Here is a 22,622-nt window from a genome sequence, read left to right as displayed (position 1 = left end):
AAGTGATGTCCCAGTGCCTGGAGGCTGTGTGGGCCTGGATGGGGAGAAACAGGCTCCGACTCAACCCTTCCAAGACCGAGTGGCTGTGGATTCCGGCGTCCCGATATAGTCAGCTGGTGCCATCGCTGGCTGTTGGTGGCGAATCACTGGCTCCCACGGAGAGGGCTCGCAACTTAGGCATCCTCCTGGACGCACGGCTGCCTTTAGAAGAGCATATGACGGCCGTGGCCAGGGGGGCTTTTTATCAGGTTCACCTGATACGTTAGTTGCGTCCCTTTCTGGATCGGGACTCCCTACGCACGGTCACTCAAGCACTCATCACTTCCCTCCTGGACTACTGCAATGCTCTCTACATGGGGCTCCCCTTGGGGTGCACCCGGAGGCTGCAGTTGGTCCAGAATGCGGCCGCGCGGGGGATTATGGGAGCGACGGGGCGCTCACATATAACACCTCTCCTGCGCGAGCTGCACTGGCTTCCTGTGGTCTTCCGGGTGCGCTTCAAGGTGTTGGTAACCACCTTTAAAGCGCTCCATGGCTTAGGGCCGGGGTATTTGTGAGACCGCCTTCTGCCGCCAATAGCCTCCCACCGATCGGTTCGCTCGCACAGAGAGGGCCTCCTCAGGGTGCCGTCGGCCAGGCAGTGCCGCCTGGCGACCCCCAGGGGGAGAGCCTTCTCTGTGGCAGCACCTGCCCTCTGGAATGACCTGCCCCCTGAGATACGCACGATATCAGACCTCCGGACTTTTCGTCGGGCCCTGAAGACACACTTGTTCCATCTAGCTGGACTGGCTTGATCCCATCCTCTCAGTTTTTTAATCAAATTTCGGTTTTAATTGGGTTGTTTTAAATTCAGGCCAAAATTATTTAATTGTTTTTTAAAATGTTTTTAAATTTTATATGCTATGTTTTATTCTGGCTGTACACCGCCCTGAGTTCCGCAGGAGAAGGGCGGTATAGAAATATAATAAAATAAATAAATAAATAATACTCTCAAATATATTTTCAATAACATTTTGCATACTTTAGGAATTATTTAGGCACTATAGCACTGTTACATTTTCAAATTTTAGATTAGGACTTTCTTTCCATTACAAATATCCAACAGATAGAAATTCATCCTAATCCCAGTTAACTCGTTAAGTCACTTCTTCCAGTTTGCCTTCATGGAGTAAAATCTCTGGAAAGTTTATCAAGTAGTTATAAGCAGAGGTGGGCTTCAGCCAGTTCAGACCGGTTTGGGGGAACAGGTTGTTAAAATTCTGCCCAGTTTGGCAAACTGGCTAATCCCACCACTGGCTGGCCCTGCCCCCGCCTGTTTTTGGGCCCATTTTTGGGCTGTTTTTCAGGCCATTTTTCAGCCACTTTCAGACCATTTTTCAGGCAGTTTTACAGGCCGTTTTGGATGTTCAGTAGTAGTAAATAAATAGTGAGGGAAATTGAGTCAAAGACCTCAACAAGGTACACTGAACATCCAAACTGAACATCCAAATGGTCTGAAAAACACCCTGAAATTGGCCAAAAACAGACTGAAAACAGCCCCAAAATGGCCTGAAAACAGCCCAAAAACAGGCCAAAAAATGAAGATTTCAAATCTTCAATTACCTCTCTTGAAGCTGTACAACAATCTGGATTTGAAAGGGGAAGAGGAATTCTTGTGTGGGCACACTTCAGACCTCTCAATTCCTCACATCCATTGTGCTTTTTCATGCCCCGCTGCACAAATCTTTTATTTTTTTTTTATTTGAAAGGTTTTACAAATACATTTTCTCCCCAGTTTCCCCCCCCCCACAAACCCCCCAAACCCTCCCTAACCCTCCCCTTTTCCCCCCAGGACTTCCACAAAGTAAAATCCTAATCAAAAATACATTTTATGAAACTTAAACCCCTCCACCCCCTATATACAATTTATACCTTCATAAAACTCAATTAATCTATCCCTACATAATACATTCATTCAGCTAAAAGCTATCTGATATTTCCTAGTTTGATATTTATTCTGCACATAGTCTATCCACTTTTTCCATTCCCATATATAAGTCTCTTGAGTTCGGTCTTTTAAATATGCTGAAATCTTCGCCATCTCTGCAAAACTGGCCATCTTCAAAGTCCATTCTTCAATAGTGGGCAAAGCTTCATTTTTCCAATATTTACCTATCAATAATCTCGCTGCTGTCACCATATACAGTATCAGCTTTGTTTCACCCAATGTAAAACCCTTAACTATACTCAATAAAAACAGTTGTGGAGAAAACTGAAGTTTTTTCCTCAAGACATTTTGCATAACCCACCAAATTTTTATCCAAAAAGCCTTCACTTTCTTACAAGTCCACCACATATGATAATATGTGGCATCTAAGCAATCACATCTCCAGCATTTTGAACATTAGGGTACATACACGATAATTTCTTAGGATCTAAATGCCACCTATAAAACATTTTATACAAATTTTCCCTCAAATTCTGCGACTGTGTAAATTTAACATTCTGGACCCATATTTTTTCCCATGTTTCCAACATCACTGGTCTGCACAAATCTTTTAAACATTTGCTGGCAAACACAAAGTGAGCTTCATCCCAAAGCATATTCCCCCCCCTCTGAATTTGGATTATTACACAACCATATGAAATAATATCAAATTGCACTACTAAGCACAGTAACATCTGGACTATAGCAAAACTTCGTGGAAAAAATTGATATAAATTCCCATACCCTATATATAGATTATGTTGAATAAATGTAATGTCTTTGGGTTGATTTAAAACCAAGATATGAAAATAAGGAAAATAAGAAAACTTGAATTGCTATAATGTTGTCTTCCTAAAGCCCCCTGCTTCCTTCTTTGCTCCAATTACAATTTCTGTACTAATAAACTTTACATCCAGTTATAAAACCAATTCTGAGAAAATAAGTTTGAAAGAGGGCCAAAAATCTTTCCACCCACTTGGACCTTTTCCTCATATCAGTACATCTCTTTGCAAAACAGGTTCTGCTTTAAAACACACATCTGTCTTTAGCACATTTAGCTGGGCAACAAGCAGACTCTTTGGAAAGAAATCAAGGAAAGGAGGGAAGAAAACCAAGAGACACCCCCCCCCAAAATAGTAATGGGGTGGGGTAGGGTATCTTAAGTATCAGTGTAAAAGTCCCTTTTTTCCATTGATAACCGTTCTAGGATAAATCAATCAATAATAATGCCTGTCCATGTATCTCTCCTGCTCAGCTTTTCCTCATTATCTGACTATTCCAGAATATAAAAAAAGACAGAGGAGGACAGTTTTATGATTGGGAGAACTTTGTGTCTATTTTTAGGGTCCTATATTATAAATAAAGAGAATGGGGGACAATTTTTGTGATTGAGAGAACTTTGTGTCTATTTTTAAGGGCCAGAATGATCACAGCTCAATGACAGAGAATAGATATTGCATATTCAGGCAAAGCAGAGCTGAGGAAAACTTCTGTTGAGATAATTGCGAACTTCTTCTCATAAATTATGGTCCGTGAAGATGGGGAGATTAGTGATCCTTAGATGCCTTTCCATATTTTTATGCATAAAGCATGTTTCTATTAGAGTTTTCCTTCATAGATATACTGGTCAGGATAATCTGTAATTTTTTTTTTTTAAAAAAAGGAGACCAAAACAGTTCTCTAAAAAGGATCTTAATTTGCCCATTTTTGACAGGGCTTTTCAAATTTACAATCCTAAAATGCCCTGTGGAATGCCCTGTGGAATGAACTGCCCCCGGAAATGCGTAAGATTTCCGACCTCCGTGTATTTTGCTGTACCCTCAAGACCCTGTTGTTCCGCCAGGCCGGGGTATCAATGTAATGATTTTTAAATTGGGTGTTTTAAATTTTTGGGGTTTTAAATTTGAGCCGAAATTATTTAATAATTTTAATTATTTTTAACTGATGTCTGTCTTTGTGCTTTTAATAGGCTGTACACCGCCCTGAGTCTTCGGGAGAAGGGCAATATAGAAATAAAATTATTTATTTACTTATTTATTTAAAATGTGTGGACTTCCAGTATTGCCTGAACAGCATTCCAATAGACTTCTGGAAGTTGAAGTCTACACATCTTAAAAGTTGCCAAATTTGAAAAACACTGATCTATCAGAGGATCTAGCTCAGAGGTATCCAACCTTGGCAACTTTAAGACTTGTGGATCTCAAAATGGGCTGAAAATCGGGCAGGGGCAGGGACTGCCAGTGGTGGGATAGCCCGAACCGGTCTGAACCGGCTGAATTCCACCTCTGCCTTTGAGGTGAGTGGCCGGGAGGCAGGGCTGGTGATGAGGTGACGTTGAGTTGGCCACACCCAGCCATTCACATGTCCACCCGTCCATGCCTACCCAGCCAGTCATTAGGGCACAGAACTGGTTGTTAAATTATTTGAATATATCACTGGTTATAAGCTTCCCTTTTTTTCAAGGATTTCTCAACCTTGTTAATGTCCTTAAAGAAAAAGTTCCAAATTTGTCTTTTTAAAGTTGCAGATTTTCTTGGCACTCTTCTTTCAGTTGTGTTGAGAGATTTATATTTAAACCATCGTAATAAGAATTGGTGTAAAAATTGCAGTTGACTCCTCTGCATTTTCAGCTACTTGTGAAAAAGCCTCCGTAGTTTGGTAATTTTCTATACATGTTTGCATCTCTAAAGTAGTTTGAGAAGATTTTTTTTATCATCCTTGGAGCTGATCTACAAACGTTTATTTAGAAAATTTTCAAATACATCTGTAATAATTTGCTCCTCCATCTTGACTTACTTTTTGGTCAGAGAGTAGGGTTTTTTTTATAAGTCACTTAAAAATTGTTCGCTATTCAGAAATCATAAAAATCAGAAAGTTTTAGCCATCCCACAAGACCAAGCTACAAATTACTACATATAATAAACTAAAACAACAACTTATACCTTTTTGTTTCTCCGTCAGCTTTTTTTTTTTTTTTTTGCCCACAGTTCCTTATTTGGCTTGCTAAGCAGTCTTCTTCCTTGTTGTTTAACTGAAGAAATCCCCAAAATGGCTCAGGTCTTTAAAAAAGAGTAGCAAACTGTGACTAAAGAGAGCATCTTTTAACTTAGTAAAGATAGATAGTCCGTAAAGGTGATTAAGAAATGAAAGGCACAATTTACTGTCCATTTGAAAAGTAAAATTCAAAATGGCTACTTCTTCAATAACGAACAAATTGCATCCCCCCCCCCACCTTTCAGCCCACAGTTGCTTTGAAGCGCAGCTCCTGAAGTTACTTGCAACCCTCTGCTGTATCCGAGGATCTGGAGGGGTAATTCTAAGACTCTCCCTAAACCAGGAGAATCATATAAACTGAAGGAATGCCCGTTCCTTCCATTAGTAGTTGAAGAGCTGCAGCCCAGGGAAAAACCTTTTAGGATCCCACCCTGGCTGTGAATTCAGTTGGCCATATTCATTGGATGTCTCAATTTTATTTCAGGTTATTTTTTATTCTCAGTCTTGGGATTTCCCACTTGGAATTTTCTGTGCATTTGAAGCGTAAACCAAGTGTAATGCTGCATATATATTTTTCCAATATCACTATAGCTGCTTCTGCTTGCTGATAGCTGTATCTTTATTAGGGCCAATTGGTTATACAAAATAATATGTAAGTAAGGGGTTATCTATAATGGACAAAAATACAAACAAATAAAAGGAGCAACCATGGGATCACCCCTCTCACCTGTCATTGCAAACCTCTACATGGAACACTTTGAAACCCAAGCTCTAGAAAAATCTGTTCACAAACCCAAACTCTGGCTCAGATACGTAGATGACACCTTCATAATCTGGCCACACGGGAAAGAAAAACTGGACAACTTCCTCACACACCTCAACAGCCTACACCCCAAAATAGGGTTCACCATGGAAACAGAAGCTAACAACCAACTTCCCTTCCTGGATGTCTTAGTCTACAAGAAATCCAATGGCTCCTTAGGACACACCATCTACCAGAAGAAAACACATACAAACCGCTATCTGCACGCACTCTTACACCACCACCCAGCACAGATCAACTCCATAGCCAAGACACTCATCTCCAGAACAAAACACTTAGCTCATGAACAACACCTAAAAACCGAACTACACACTCTCACTAATGTACTAACATCCAACGGATTCCAAAGAAATAAGATTACCAACCTAATCCAAAAAGAAACCCCCACTAAAATCCAAGACAGAGAACAAGAAAACGGCAAAGCCCTCCTCCCATACATAAAAGGCACCACAGACAGAATCAGCAAGATCCTCCACAAACACAACATCAAGACAGCATTCTGCACAAACCGAAAAATATCCACCATCCTAAGAAACCCCAAAGACAAACTTGAGTTAGAAAATCAAGGAGTATATGAAATCCCATGTACTGTCTGCCCCACCATATACATCGGACAAACCAACAGAAGAATAAGTGCACGCATTGAAGAACACAAGAACTCAGTCAGAAAAGAGGAACCAACTTCTTCCCTGGTCCAACACCTTAAAGCCACAGGACAAATGGCTGGTAGGCTGGAGGTATCATCTCGTTTATTCATGCTGTGTGGGTGTTTTTCTATCTCGTTGGCTTCTCTGATTATTCTGTTGTTAAAGTGTTCAGTTTTGGCGATAGTTCTGGTCTTTTTAAAGTCAATATCATGTTCTGTGGCTTTAAGGTGTTGGACCAGGGAAGAAGTTGGTTCCTCTTTTCTGACTGAGTTCTTGTGTTCTTCAATGCGTGCACTTATTCTTCTGTTGGTTTGTCCGATGTATGTGGTGTGGCAGGCGGTGCATGCGATTTCATATACTCCTTGATTTTCTAACTCAATTTTGTCTTTGGGGTTTCTTAGGATGGTGGATAGGGGGATTTGAGCCCTCATTGACAAATGAGTCCCTAACACAAAGAATGACACCAGACCCACACTCACGAAAACCACACAGGATGTCACCACCACACATCCACGCAAAAAGTAAACTCACACCAATGAGGCACGACCACAAACCAGAAGCCAGATCACAGTTGCATCATTAGCCACTTTAAACCCCTCCAATCCATACATGAAGCAAACTGATACCCACCATGAAGATGTGGCACGACCACGAATGCGAAGCCAAACAACAGCAATGCAGTTCACCAGCTCAAATCCCCCTGCAACTCAGACAAACCCGAGCACAACCAAGCCCCCACCAAACAGAACACACTCCAAGCCAATCAGAGCACAGCCAACCCCCCATCCAATCAGAGCACAGCCAAACCCCCAACCAATCAGAACACACCTCCACCCAAACAGAACACAGCCAAGCTCCCACCCAATCAGTTCACACCCCAACTGGCAGTTAAAAGGAAGAAACAGCTGTGATCACACATTGCTCCTAGAAGCACGAAGCCGAAAACACCAGCCTGAAGATGAGGAATCAGACTTCGTCGAAACGTCACCAAGACACCTCCAATTTTACGCAGGAGAAAATCCGAATAACTAAAGACCTACACACACACACACATATATATATATAAAACCAGGGCCGGATTTTCCTATAGGCTAACTAGGCTTCAGCCTAGGGCCTCAAGATCAAGAGGGGCCTACACAGTGGTGGGATTCTGGGGGTTCTAGGGGGTCGGCCGAACCCTTTGTTAAATTGCTGGCTTGCCCGCCCCTCGCCTCCCACCTGCGAGGCACCAGCCTACCGTAGCCAGGGGTAGGCAATTATGGCTCTTTTACATCCTGTGGACTTCAACTTCCAGAATTCCTGAGACAGCTTGGCTGTCTCAGGAATTCTGGGAGTTGAAGGTCACAGGTTGCAAAAGAGCCACAATTGCCCACCCCTTCCCTAGCCTGAGTTCCGCTGCCTGGGATCCACGTGGGCTGCCATGTGGTTCCCCACCGGCTCCGGATGCAAGACAGCAGGATGGAGAAAGCAGCTTCCACGCCTTCACTCACCCTCACTCTCTGCTCTGTTGGATCGCCGGCCGTTCGCTTACCCCGCCCACTCCCAATCTATTGCTGCCTCCGATGGCTAGAGGAAAAAAAAATTTCAAATTCTTGCCGCGGGTCTTCAAAGGGCCGCCCTAGAGCCAGTGGTGCAGCCGAACCCTTTGTTAAATTTCTGGCTTGCCCCGCCCCTCCGCACCACTATTTATTGCCAATAAATAGTGGTGGGCGAGGGGCGGGGGAGCCAGCAATTTAACAAAGGGTTCGGTGTTTGTTTTGTAACTTTATTGGCCCACGGAGCTTTAGCATAGGCTAATTGGCCTCCCGGCTCTCAGCTGATTTGTCTCAGCTGTTTTGCTCAGGGCTCTTCTGCTTCCTTGCAAAGAGTGCTGATTTTTTTTCCCCTAGCTATGCTGAGAAACGAAACTGAAACTGCTTTGCTGTTGCTGCAAGGTTGGAAAATTAGGCAGGCAGAATTCTATTCTTTTTCCTCACCAAGAAAGGTAGGTGCAAACAATGGGAAATTTAGGGAAAAAGAGGAGAGTTCAGGATTTTAAAACACAAAAGAAAAAAAGCTCTATTTAACTAGGGAATTGTAATAATTGAGATACTATTAATTGTATATTTCTGAAAGCAGAAATGGTTAAGTTGTGGTTTGGAGGAATATATGGGGGAAATTATTTGGTTTATTATTATTGGTAAATATAATTAATTGATTTGTAAGAAATTGGATTGCATGGAAATAATTGGAATATTCATGTTCATATTGATTAATATACAAAAAAGGTAGTTATATAACTAATTGATTTATATTAAAATGTTGAATTTATATTAAACAACTAATATTACATCATTAACCAATGTGAGGATGGATATAAAAATAGATGACAATGGGAAGGGGTATAATATAGAATAGAAGGGGAAAATTGAATTTGATTAAGATTAGAGATGAGGATGAAGGGTAATATTGGTTTTTTACAAAAATAGATGAGGAATAAATATGGCAAAAAGGAAATATAGAAATTGTAAATTTAATTGAAATGACTAAACACTGTTTAAATTTGTGAACCAGCCGAATACTCTGTTCAAAGAAAATACATTGTATGTTTGTATGTGTGTTTCTAATTATTGTTATTTATTCATATTTGTTCTCTTTTATTCTTTAAAGTTTAACAATTCATTCTTTATCTTAATATCTTTATATTTGGGTTGGCTTTCTTCCCTTTCATCTTTTTTATTGTACAGCAATCTTTCTCCTCAAACCTACCACCTCTCTCTTTTCTTTCCTTCTTACTTTCTCTTCCTCCCCCTCTTCTTCTCCTCCCTACTTCCTCTTCCTTTCTCCTTCTCCTCCTCTCTTCCTCCCTCTCTTACCCTCACTCCTACTCTAATTTCCCTTCCCTTCCTTCATCCCTCTCTATTGCTGTATCCTTTTATGCATATGGACTATTCAGAGGGCTGAAAAAGTTATTTCTGACTGGTCCTCGCACTTTTGACCAGTCCTCGAACTTACGACTGTCCTCACATTTTACGTTTTTGCCCTATCTTGTTACCATGGTGAAGAGAAGCAGTTGTGAAATGAGTGACGTTGTTAAGAAAGCTGCACGGGCATAAATGTGAGGATGGTCATAAGTGTGAGGACCGGTCAAAAGTGCGAGGCCCAGTCAGAAATGACTTTTTTCAGCCCTCTGAGTAGTCCCTATGCACATAGCCATGCCCACCCGGTCACATGACGAGCTACCCACACCTACACAGTCACGTGACCAGCTAGCCATGCCCACCCGGTCACACGATTGCCAAGCCACACCCCCAACTAAGCCACGCCCACAGAACCTGTTGTTAAAAAAATTGAATCCCACCACTGGTGAAAGGGCCTCATAAGTGGAATAGCCTAGGGCCTCTTTTCATCTAAATCCGGCCCTGTATATAACTACCAGTAGGTGGTAATTTATAACTACCATTAGGTGTAATTTAAAAAAATGTTTGGGCTATCTTAGCCAGCAACTAAGTCACATCACAGTGATGGTGTGATAGACATTTGAAAAGAAAAAAGTTTTGATGCACCATCAGATGGGCCATTTTGACTGGTTTTTAATACTCTGTGGATATTGCTGAATGGATGGGATCAATGTGGATTCATTTCTTGATCAGTTTGAGGTAGTCTGGGATTATGTTGATTGAATGATATTATCTGTCTGACTCTGTGTGTGTGTGTGTGTGTGTGTGTGTGTGTGTGTGATTATGGTGCTATAAACGTCAGCATACATAAAAAAGTAAAAACTTCAGGTATTCTCTGAATTTATTATGTATATTTTGAAGACTTGGGAAAAGGACAGGCAGTTAATGAAAGTCTTAACTTGTCTCTTCTATTAGCACTGTACGGCAGCAATGTCAATAGTTAAATGTACTAAAATTATCTTTCTTTTCTCTTTCTCTCTTTTTAGCAATTGAAACTCAGAGCACCAGTTCTGAGGAACTTGTTCCCAGTCCACCTTCCCCACTTCCTCCTCCTCGTGTTTACAAGCCCTGTTTTGTTTGTCAGGACAAATCTTCTGGATATCACTATGGTGTCAGTGCTTGTGAGGGGTGTAAGGTAAGTGTCCAAACATCTCAGTTAAATGTTGCTGTTTGCATTCTTTTCATGGTGACAGAAGCCTAATAAACTCAAAATCATACTGAGGCAATGGGAAGGATTGGAAACAGAGAAAAAGTCCAGTGTATAGTAGTGAAGCCATTTAATAATAATATATATATAGCTAAAAGGATGGGAATTCTAGCTTAAATGAATATGTTATATGCAATAGGTATTTTAAGTAGTTTGGGAAAGGGAGTATGGTACAGTATTTGTACAGTAGTACTACATTTATGCCATGTATGACAACAAACAAAACAGTGATCGTTTTGTAAACAGGTAACAGGAGAGGTGAAAAAGACACTTGAAGCAGACGGGCCTTGTGTATAGATAGATTCCTATAGAATATTTGACAGTTATATTTTTACCTTTTATCTTTTACATTATATAGTTAACAATCAACTTTAAAGAATATATTCTGCATACAGTAGCTGAAGTGCTTATTTTTCCTAGTAATAAAATTTGGTATGGCTTTTCACATTTCTTTAAGGATTTAATATTGTACTTCCATCCTGCTTGTTTATTTAGTTATTTTTATTTATTTATTAGAATTTGTCAAACAAAAACGAGAAAAAAAATAAAAGAATAAAAATACAATGACAGACATGATAGGCACATTAGTGCACTTACGTACGCCCCCTCTACTGACCACTTAAGTATGATGTAAGGTCCACAGAAGTCAATTTGTGACTGAAATTGTGAAAACAAATTGTTATGGTGAATCACTGACATAATTAGTTAAATTGTTGCAGATTCAGTGCTATTGAAATTATACAGACTCAGAGGCTCCATTAGGTCTTTATTTTGTGTAATACACAGAATTTGGCAGGGCACATGAATAAATCCACAACCTGAAGTACTGTGGCAGCTGAAAAAGAACCACTTAAAATATCACAATGCAGACCGAATGGTTTAGTGGCTCAAAAAATATTTGAAAATTACATATGAAGAAAACTGATAACAAAGAATTGTGCTTTTATTTTCTTCAAATGTTACTTTTATGATATTGCTTTTCACTTTATTAATAGTTTTTCAATGCTAAATTGAATCTGTGTGTAGGCCTATCTGCTTATATGTATATATGTTGACTCACAGTTGTTCTTCAAGGTTGATTTTAGCATCCACATGGACTAAATGATTATATTTGTGAACTTTTTTAAAAGTAAAGTTCTGATCCGGATTTTACAATATCCAATTATTTCACTGAATAGAAAACTATAGTCTTACTGAACATTTCCTTAATTTTTCAATATTGGAAGTATACATGGGTTTGATTGATGACTGATTGACCTTAAGATGAATCTGAGTATTATGTAATAGATTTTCACTAGTCTATAAAGGAATAAAGGAGGAAGATCTCAGTCTATTCTTTCAGACCTCCATTATGCCGTGAAGACCTCAGTTTTGCCAAAGTAGCAACCTAGAACATCACTTAGAAAAAAATAACAAAATGAAGGAGATAGGAGACCTGTTGGATTTAGTGATCAACTGATCTGCCTTCAAATTAAAGTAATTGAAATCTGTTGAACTGATTTGGAGAGTGAATGATTCTTACTATTTACTTTAGTTTATTATTTTTACATTTGCTCAGTGGATTGAAGCAATATTTTTATGCTCTTTTACTTCCATAAAGTAGCCGAAAGATCTGCTTCATTTTATAAATACCTCCCTATTTGCTTGCCAGAGTAGAACCTTATCTTTCAGCTCAGCATTAATACCATCATTCCAGAAATTCTTCAGTCTAAACCAGACATGTCAAACTCAAGGCCTGTGGGCCAGATTTGGCCCACAATGTGGTTAGATCTGCCCTTTTGGACTGCCCTGGAGTCAGTGATGGGCTGGCCCCAGCCCACCCAGCCCAGTTGGGCGCTATACAGGAAGTGGCAAGTGTCAGGGGCTGACGCGCAGCTGATATGTAATGAGCACTGTCACCACAAAGTTGTAGTAGACCAATGCATAGAGCCCCATCAGCAGCATTTTGCCCACCAACAATGCCTCTGCCACCTCCATGGCCCGTTCACTGGACCCACAGCCCATGAGCACTTCCAATTCATCGGGATGACTCCTGTCCATCTCCTGCCCTGCCTTCATGTGGGAAAATCACGGGCACTGGCTGTACTGCCGCCCTCTACCCCTCCCCTCATCCCTTCCTGGGTGCGGAAGGAGGGAGGGAGGAAGAAAGGAAGGAGATGAGAATGAGAAGGAGGGATGCAGGGAAGGAAAGAGGCAAGAGGAAGGAAGGAGATGGGAATGAAAAGGAAAGAGAAAAGGAAGGAAGGGAGGAAGGGAGGAAGGGAGGAAGGAAGGAGATTGGAATGAGAGTAAGAGATGGTGTGAAGGAAGTCCTGCCTTAGCACTTGGCCACCACCAGTCCTGCTGCCCTTTTGCCATCCCCCTCGCTCCCTCTTCCTAGCTTCTCCTGGTGCTCTCTCATCCTATCTCTGAGGATGCTTTGCTTAAAAAGCCGGGTCTCCTTGCATGGAGAGGGAGTGGGCCTCCCTCTGACCCACACACTTTGCTTTCTGCTGCCATATGTGCTTTGGCTCTGTGCCCAGCTCTCAAGGCCAGGGATGGGCAGGAGGCCAGCATTGGGTCAGGACTGGTGTGGAGCCCTAACTAGGCATGACCAAGGAGAGCAAGCACAGCAGCAGCAGAAGCAGCAGCCTTAAGGAAGAGGTAAGTGCAGCCAAGTGCCCACTCAGGGAAGCAGGGCTGGGACGGCTGCAGGGTCCTGTGTCCCAGGAGCTCGAGGGCTGGGCTGTGCACTTGCTCTCCACTGCCCAGGATTCCACCACTGAATGGGGTTCCTCTGCATGGGGTAAGAGGGATGGCGAGGCTCCTCTGATGAATGATACTTTGATGCTCGCCCTGGTTTCTCTTTCCTCTGCTGGAGACCTCCAGATCCCCCACCCAGCCTTGCCCCCACCACCCCAAGGCGGAGGACGATGCTGTGTATGGAAGCACAAAGGAGAAAGTTTTCAAGAAGCAGTTTCCTCTGAGTCTAACTTCTGCCTTGACAGATCTCTAGAGAGAAGGAGGGGTTGGCGGCAAAGGAGCTGCATGAGGGAAAGCTGCCCTAACAAGCCAGCATACTTACCACATGTAATTGGAAATGGGGATTCCCTTTCAAGAAGGGCCAGCCTACCTCCCCTCCCTCCCCCCCACAAACTATTCCAAGCTTGGAGACTTTTATCCATATCTGAGCTTACAAACTGCCAATCATGGGACTTGGGGAGAAGGCCCTGTGAATAAAAGTCCCCAAACTTGGAATGCTCTGTGTGTGTGTGCGCGCGCGCGCGTGCGCGCACCTGGCTGCCAGCAGTTTGGGGAGGCGAGGAACTTGTGGGGCAGCAAATTGTCTCCACAGCGAATTAGCTGGTGCAACTTATTCCATCCCAACCCAGTCGTCCCAAGTCAGCCGCGCCCAGTGAGCAGCGTTGAGCTGACCATGCCCACCAAGCATACCCACCTAATCACAGTGACCTGGCTGTGACCACTCAGCCACACCTACCTGCCACACCCACCTGGCCACTGTGAGTTATCATAGTCCTACATGCTACTGGCCCTTTGTTGAGGGCCACCCTAATGCTAATATGGCCCCCAGTGAAACTGAGTTTGATGCCCAGTGATTCAGCTCACTGTGCCTGTTCATACTTGTAGGTTGATTACCAACTTTTTACAGATAGAAAGCAACATGAAGCTAGGGAAAGTTAACAGCTAGGGAGGTATTACATCTAATACCCAGGCAATTAGCACAAGGCTGTGTACTCTCTCCATTGTTCTTCTCTGTATATATATACCTGTTCTGTCTTTGCTACATATTACTCTATGTGCAGCTTGGCATGCCTTTAAACCCACCTATTCTCCAATAAAACAGACCATGTGTGTAGATCAGGATGTTTTATTGAAGGAACAGGATAGGCTAAACTAGGAAAAACAGAAATACATACAGTGAGCAAATATAAAATAAGTGGTGTTGAGGTGTTGAAGTGGTGTTATTGTTATAACAATAACAAACCCAGATCAATCTAAATCTCATCAGCTATGCTGTGTGTATGTGACACCCAGAAAAATACGGCATCCTTCACTTAATCCTCCAGGGAAAGACTGAAGACAAATGAGGTCCAGGCAGAAGAAGAATATGGCTTCAAAACCTAAGGACTTGTTTGGAAAGAACTCAGCAACACTTTTTCATACGGCTGTTGACAAAAATAGGATTGCCAACATGATCGCCAACGTCCAATGACAGATATGGAACAAGAAGAACAAGAAGATGCTGTATGTATGGGATGTGGATTTTTGTCTTCAGATGAACATGTGTGACAGATTAGGCTGGATTCTTCCATATGCTTCTGTTTCCTGAGACTGCTCAAGGAGTCTGGTTTACCAGGATGCACTTATTTTTGGAATGAGGAGTGATGGAAGATGGATGTCTTAAAGGGCCGGATCAGTTTCCAAATAATAAAGATTGGTATTTGGCTCTGGCCGCTAGAAGGGACCAGAGAACAACAGCAGTATATACCCAAACTATATGCTGGAGGCATGACAGTACCAATGACTGCATTTCAAGAAAATGCTCTGTTAAAGTATCAGGGTGGATTTGATTTAAATCACGATTTAAATCACTAGTCAGTAAGGCTTGATTTAAATCATAGTTTTCTACATAAAGACTAATTCTTGCTGGTATAACTTTAATATGCAAGTAGATGAAGATTTTTAGAATAACAACTTTTCATATTAGTTTTTTTATCCCCAGTTTAATAGGTTAATCATTCATATTTGGACAACTTTTCTGTTGTACTTAGGAAGGAGAAAAATAATCATTACCTTAATAATAACAATTTAAATAGATTTATTCAACTGAAACAATAACATTACAGCATATGTTATTTGCTTAAACAAACATCCGTGTTTGTTAACTAATTTGGCTAAACAATATATATATATTTTAAGAAACTTAGACTGTCAGCCCAGCCTACACATGAAAAACTTAAATACTGTTCTCTGTAGCTCACTCGTCATCTTCATCTTCTTTGTTCATAATCTGAAAAAGAAAAACAAGCTTTTCTGCTTTATTGGTTCCAAACGATTTCTCAATTTAGAATGAATGAGTCCAAAGGAAAAGAATATTCTTTCAACGCCTGCAGAAGAAGCTACTGCTATTAAGTGAAATCATTACTTGAACAGTCTCTAAATCCAAGTGCTTAAGTGACTTCCACCAGTTCACTGGTGTGATTTTCTTTAAAATATCTTCAGCAAACATATATTTCTTGAATGGTTCCCCCTTAGCTTTGAAGTTTATTCTAGTTGGCATTACAGATGGATGATTGCTGGATACCCATGTCATAGCTAACTCCTCTTCCTCAGCACTTAAGTTTTGACCCTGATACTGGATATTGACAATATTTGCCAAAAAATGAGCTGGAGACAGCACTTGTCCCATTTGATTTTTTAATGCTTGTAATTTAATTCTGTCCATGTGTAGTTCTGTTTTTAAGTGTTCACTCAGTTCCTTCCAAATTTCAACAGCATCAGCAATAAAACAGCTATTTTTCTGTATTTTGTTTAAAGCTTCAGAGGTGGGTTTCAGGATGCTCAGCATATGTTCAACATTTCTCTTAAGCCCAATGTTGAGGATTTTACCCGTGACAGTGCCATCTATTTTATCTCGATTTTCTTCACAAACTGTCATCAGAATAGGCCAGTTCTTGATATACTGCTCAAAACAGTCCACCACAGAATTCCACCTAACATCTTGTGGGAGCGTTAGCTTGGTTCCACCCATCCTTTTCAGAGCTGCTGCAGCAAAATGATTGTTATGGAAGTATTTAGCAATTGCAACAACATTAATCTTTATTTCTGGAACACTTAAGTTTTTGGCTAAGAGGTGCAGCAAATGAGCACTGCAACCATATGTTATTAGCTTTGTATTCCCTTCCTTCTCTTCTAAATTTCTTCTTATCTTGGATACATTTGCAGCATTGTCTGTGACCAAACTGCGTACTAGACATTTGAATTTTTGTTCACAGGTTATTATAGCTTTTACTGCCACTTCTTGTAAGTATTCTGCTGTGTGTGCATTTCCTGACGTATCAATTGTTTGTGCAAGGAACACTTTCCCTTCTTCTGTTGTTATACAAGCACATACAATAGGATCATTGTGGACATTACTCCACCCATCAATACTTAGGTTAACAATTTTACCCTCCAGAGCTGTTACACATTGCTCCATTTCTCTGTCATACACTTTATCCAGCAGTTTCCCTGCAATATCTGCTCTGCTGGGTGGACTGTATCCTGGTCTCACCATATTGATGAAATGTGGGTTCTCAGTCAGACGGAAAGAAGAGTTCATTGCATAAACAAACTGGGCAATTTTTTCATCAATTAACTCTTTTTCTAATCTGCTAGTTTTTAATCACAAACTTATCTATGGTGGTTCCAGGAGGGAAGGGTTTTTTCTTTCTTTTAGGTGATAGTGATATGTGGCTGTGGGAGTCTGATGATGATGATGCTAATGAAGCACTATCCTGGACGGATAACTCTGAAACTGTAGAACAGGAGGATGGTGATCTTGAAGGTGGATAGTTTCCAGAATCCATGAATTCCCGTAAACAAAAAAGTCAATGCTGTTATTTTATTGTTTATACAATTTCTGCTTATTGTACACAGCACTGCCCCAAAAGGAATATTTGCTTTTCTTCATAACTGTACCAAATGACAGTAACATGCAGTAATAATAAGAAATATAATTTTGCTCAAACATGACAGTTCAAGGCAGTCTTTAGAAATATGATTCAATAAAAATGTTTACCAACCTGAAGATCCTGCCTGTTCAAATGTGTTTCTTTGGTCATCTTCATCACAGCACTTCTCATGATGTTGCCTCATTCAGGCCACCAGGCCTTGCATTTCTTTGTTGCAGTGTTTGCAGTTTGCACGCATGCCTGCCTTACCAATAGGTAAAGGAACTTCATTAAAATATTGCCAAACTGGGTCTCTTTTACGGCCTGCTGCCATTATAGGTTTTTTCCTCCAAGGAAAGAATGTGATAAACCTCAGGTCATACACTCAAAAAAATCCAAAGACTTGTCTCTCTGTGGCTGTGCAGTATTGTGCTCAGAAAGTTTCACTTTCATTTTGTACTGCTTGTCTGCTTGCCCCTTCCTCCTTATACTTAGTTTCACTTTCTTCTTGTGCAGATCTATTCCACTCCAAACAATCAGAAAAATATTGTTTCTATTCTATTCACTGAACTTCTCCATTGAGAGTGGAGACAGCAGCCAGCGTGGGTAGTGCCCATCCAATCAGCTTGAAGGACTGAGCCTGCCAATTATTCTTAGTCCCGCCCTTGTTGCCAGGCAGCCCAGTTTTTGGCTCAGTCCTTCAGCGCTGGCTGGTGTGTGGGACTTCTCTCTGGCTAAAATCCTACTTTTTATCCCTTTCGTGCTGGTTTTTCCGATTTCTTTGACTTGGACTGTGATCTGGTTCTCCGATTTGGACATTGGCTGATTATTCCTGCTGACTTGGACTGTCTTGAAATCGAGTTTGTGAGTTTCCCAAACCTTTGTTTAACATCGTTCTCCCCTGACTTGATCAGGGGCGTGGGGATTCCCTGCCCTCGTTCCTCTCAAAGGAGGGCTGATGATCGTTTGATCTTCGAGGGACATTCTCACTGTTGCGCTCGCTTCGCCCTCTGCATTTGGCCACTTTCGCTTCTCCTTACTGTCGGCGGTTTCGGCGGACGTTTTACAGCGGCGCCGGCCATTTTGGACTGCCAGTTTTTCCCGCCTTTGGGGAGAGTGCTAGTTTCTGCAGCCTGCGATCCCTCATTAAGAATCATTACCGGCTGAGGCTTTTCGCTCCGGAACGCCTCTCTCGCAGCCGCTTGCCACAGGCTAAATTTGTTTGGATGAGAAGTGTGGCGGGCTGAGTGGTTTCTGTGGAGACTTGCGCCCCCTCCTCTGTGTTGCTGTGGCCGGTAGCTGCTGTCTCCTAAATTACCCCGCAGTCTCTCCTCAGGCTAATTACTTACGAAGCGGTGTTGCTGCCTGAGTGTTTGTAGCTGAGGAGCTTCACGCCCCCTCCTTCTGCGTGGCAGTGGTCCGGATCCGTGGGCGTTCTAAATTGTGTCCAGTGGAGCTTCACACCCCCTTACTCTATTGCAACACTGGTTTGTCTCTGCGCTTACCGTCGTTAATTATTAGTGGAGCTTCGCGCCCCCACCCCCCCTTTCCTTTCTGGTTTGCAACGGCCACAGGACTGTGGTCTTAATTGCCTAATTGATTAGTTGATTGATTGCCTTCCTTTCACCAACGCTTCAAATTTTCTTCGGGCCTTCCCCTCCACACCTTCCAATTTGTGGAGTTCCTACGCTCCCAACTTAATCTGTCTGGCATTTGATTGGTTTAAATTTAATTGACTATTTATTCGAGGCTGCCTCCTGTGGAGTTCCTCTCGCTCCCTTCTATCTACTCAGAATCTGATTATTGAGGCACAGCCTGGTGCGTGGGGTTTTACATTCAGCCTTTATTGTCTGTCATGCCTAAGGCCCTCTCTAAGTCTAAGCATGGCCGGAAGGCCAGTGCAGGTGGAATTGGCCAATCAGACTCCACATCTGTTACCCAGCAATCTGCCATGGAAGATTCCAGGTCTCATTCCAAGACTTCTCGTCCCTCACGTTCTCACCACAAGTCTTCCACAGGTGGTTTGGCATCTTCTTCTTCTAAAGTAGAAAAACGTAGAGACAAAGTTTTGACCAGACTATGTGACAAGGCATGCGCCCAGTTGCCTCCTTCCTCTCCTCAACAACCTGCTCCTTCTAATCCACCTCCAGTCACCGTACCCCATTCGCCTACTCCTGACCAGCTGTCTCTGCAAGATTGTCCAGTAACTATTTCTGAAGAAAATTTGTGGGGTCCTGGCTCAGTTTCTCAGCAACCGGTCCCTGATCCAGCAACAGTACAGGCGGCTCATTCCTCTGACTCTGTGCCTGCCCGCTCTTTGGATCCATTCGTTCCTCCAGATCAGCTGCAGCAAATGATTGAGGCGGCGGTTCAAAGGTCCTTGGCCGCCCGTTCGGGCTTTTCCAGTCGACATGGATCGGTAAGAGAAGCTTCCCCCTTTTCAGCGGGCCGCAGTGACGAAGGATGTTCACATTCAGTTCGCTCCGCTTCTCCTACTTCTTCTCACTACAGTCACCCTTCAGCCTTGATTGACGAAGGAGATCCTGATTCTGACCTGTCGGAGGATGAGAACCTTCCCCCGGATCAGCTGGCTTTCACAGGTCTCTTTCCTCAAGCCTTGTTCAAATCATTGCTCTTCAAGGCTGTTAATACGGCCCGTTTATCTTCTCCAAATGTGGATCCGGTACCCCCTTCATCTTCCTCTGGATCTTTGGACCCGATGTTCGCGGAACCAGCTAGGCCTATAACATCCGTTCCTACTCCTCCTCTCTTTCTGGACGTTGTGAAACGTCAGTGGGAATCTCCGGCTTCTGCTCCCCTACCTTCGGCTAATGACAAAAGAAATTTTCAAGTATCCTCGGATTTGGAGGCTCTTCTTCAAATTCCTTCGGTGGATGCCCCAGTTGCAGCTCTTCTTCCTAACTCCAATGTTCCGGGCGAGCCAGATGAAGGCCTCCGTCCTGATGAACGCAGATCTGATCAAGTTCTTCAAAAGGCCTTTCAAAGCTCCTCCTGGGCGATTAAAGCTACCACTACAGCATCCTTCTTTAATCGAACAACGTTGCTTTGGTTGCGTCAGTTACAAGACAAGCTAGCCCCCGGAGATACTCGTATCAGACAAGACCTGAATAAAATCGTGGCTGCCGTACAATTTTCATCCGACTCTACTCTGAATGCTGCCAGGTTCTCCGCAAAATCTTTGGCTTCGGCAGTCACAGCTCGGCGTTTGTTGTATCTCCGTCACTGGCAGGCAGATGCCAGACATAAGTGGCGAATGGCTTCGGTTCCCTTTAAGGGCACGAAGCTTTTCGGGGACGCTTTAGATCCTTTCCTCACAGAAACCAGGGACAAAAAGAAGGTCTTAGCTGCTGTTTTCCGGAGGGGAGCGTTTCTCACCTTACTCTTCTCGTTCTTACTCCAGAGGTGTGGATAGGGGGTCCTCCTCTTCTTCTCCCTTCCCCACATTTAGGAGAGATGGGTCTTTCAGCAGACAGCGGGGTTCTTCCGATAGGTCATTCAGAGGGCGTCCCTTTAACTTTAAGCGGCCCTTTCAAGGGGGAGAAGATCGTTTCGCCCGTCGCCATCGCTGATTGCCTTTTGGATCCTCCCATTGGCGGTAGATTGGGTCTCTTTGCCGCTGTTTGGGAAGAATCCACCTCGGACAAGTGGGTCCACGCCACCTTAAAATCTGGGTTGGCCATTGAATTTATTGCCCCCCCCCCAGACCTTTGCCTGCTGTCCAATTTCTCGTAATCCCGTCAGGAAGTCCCTTATGGATTCATCGGTTCAGCATCTCCTGACTATCAGGGCTATCCAACCTGTGCCTCCCGGTCAGGAGGGTTCGGGATTCTATTCAAGGGTGTTTCTAGTCCCTAAATCATCGGGGGGGGTGGCGTCCCATTCTGGACCTCAAACGTTTAAACAGATACGTTATGTACCGAAAATTTAAAATGCAATCATTAAAATCTATTCTGGACGGTGTTCGGAGGGGCGATCTCCTCTCTTCCATTGACCTAACCGAGGCCTACCTTCATATCCCTATCCTCCCATCCCATAGACAGTTTTTGAGGTTTTGTTATGACGGAGCACACTACCAATATAGGGCTCTCCCATTTGGCCTTTCTTCTGCCCCCCGCACCTTTACGAAGGTGGCGGCTCAGCTCCGTCTCTGTTCAGTCCGCCTCCTGTGTTATTTGGATGATATTCTGCTGTTGTCTCCTTCTGTGCAGCAAGCTGCTTTCGATATTTGTCTGACGGTTGAGACGCTAGCGGCTCACGGCTTCTCTGTTAATTTGGAGAAGAGCCATCTCTCTCCCTCCACTAGATTAGTGCACTTGGGTGCCCTGATTGACTCTGTTCAGGGCAAAGTTTTTCTTTCTCCCGATAGACAAGCTAGTCTGAGGCAGTTGATTTCCCGGGTTGAGGCGAGTCGGGTGGTTTCCCCCTATGTCTTGTCTCAACTCTTAGGTAAGATGATATCGGCGATAGCTATTGTTCCCTGGGCTCAACTTCACGCCAGGAAACTCCAATGGTTTCTCTTGCCTTTGCAGAAGGCTGGCAGAGGCACTTCATCGAAGCCGATCCCTCTTCCTCCTGCGGTACGAAGATCCCTCCGGTGGTGGCGCTCCCCCGCTCTCTCGGCGGGTTGCTTCTTCCTCGAGCCCACGAGGGTGGTGGTGATGACAGATGCCAGTCTCCTGGGCTGGGGAGCCCATTGCCAAGGTCAACTGGCTCAAGGGACATGGGCGCCCTCAGAAGCTCGGCATCCCATCAGTTGGCTGGAACTGAAGGCTGTCTTCCTAGCTCTAAAGTCATTCCGCAATCTGGTCTCGGGAGCCCACATCCTCGTCCTCACGGACAACGTCGCCGCAAAGGCTCATTTGAACAAACTGGGGGGCACCAGATCGAAGTCTCTTCTGACCCTGGCAGTTGCGTTGGGTATCTGGTCAGAGCGCCACCTGTGTTCCCTTCGGGCGGAACACATCTCCGGGGTTCAGAATGTTCAAGCGGACTGGTTGAGTCGCCGTCAGATAGACAATGCAGAATGGCGTCTCCTTCCGCTCCTCTTCCAGGAACTGTCTCTTCGCTTCGGCCGTCCTGTGATCGACCTGTTCGCGACTCACGAGAACTCTCAACTTCCGCTGTTCTTCTCACGATACCCACATCCTTGAGCAGCCGGCGTTGACGCTCTTCGAACTCCCTGGCCGTCAGGCCTTCTGTATGCCTTTCCCCCGACGGCCCTCCTTCCCAGGATCATACGCAAGATTCTATCCGAGCGAGTGGAAGTGATCCTTGTGGTACCTCATTGGCCTTGGAGACCCTGGTTTGCAGACCTCGTGTCCCTATTGGTGACCCAATCGTGGCGCATTCCTCTTTCGGACAATATTCTCTCG

At 43.5% G+C, this 22,622-nt stretch overlaps 1 protein-coding gene across 17 annotated transcripts in view; it reads left to right on the top strand.

Moving 5' to 3' along the window:
* RARB (retinoic acid receptor beta) overlaps positions 1 to 22,622 on the top strand; it is a 559,406-nt gene that overhangs the window by 418,481 nt on the left and 118,303 nt on the right. For 16 of the 17 annotated variants that reach the window (XM_087892554.1, XM_087892559.1, XM_087892553.1 and 13 more), the window contains one exon: positions 10,356 to 10,504. In XM_087892554.1, the coding sequence (XP_087748680.1) occupies positions 10,356 to 10,504 (149 nt within the window). Of the gene's footprint in view, positions 1 to 10,355; positions 10,505 to 14,710; positions 14,822 to 22,622 lie in introns of those variants that run through there. The other variant, XM_060685787.2, reaches the window with a different exon arrangement.

The sequence above is a fragment of the Pantherophis guttatus genome, chromosome 4 (genome assembly GCF_059756535.1).
Source record: "Pantherophis guttatus breed Tessera chromosome 4, ASM5975653v1, whole genome shotgun sequence".
NCBI lineage: Eukaryota > Metazoa > Chordata > Lepidosauria > Squamata > Colubridae > Pantherophis > Pantherophis guttatus.
This window is presented reverse-complemented; position numbering and strand designations above follow the sequence as displayed.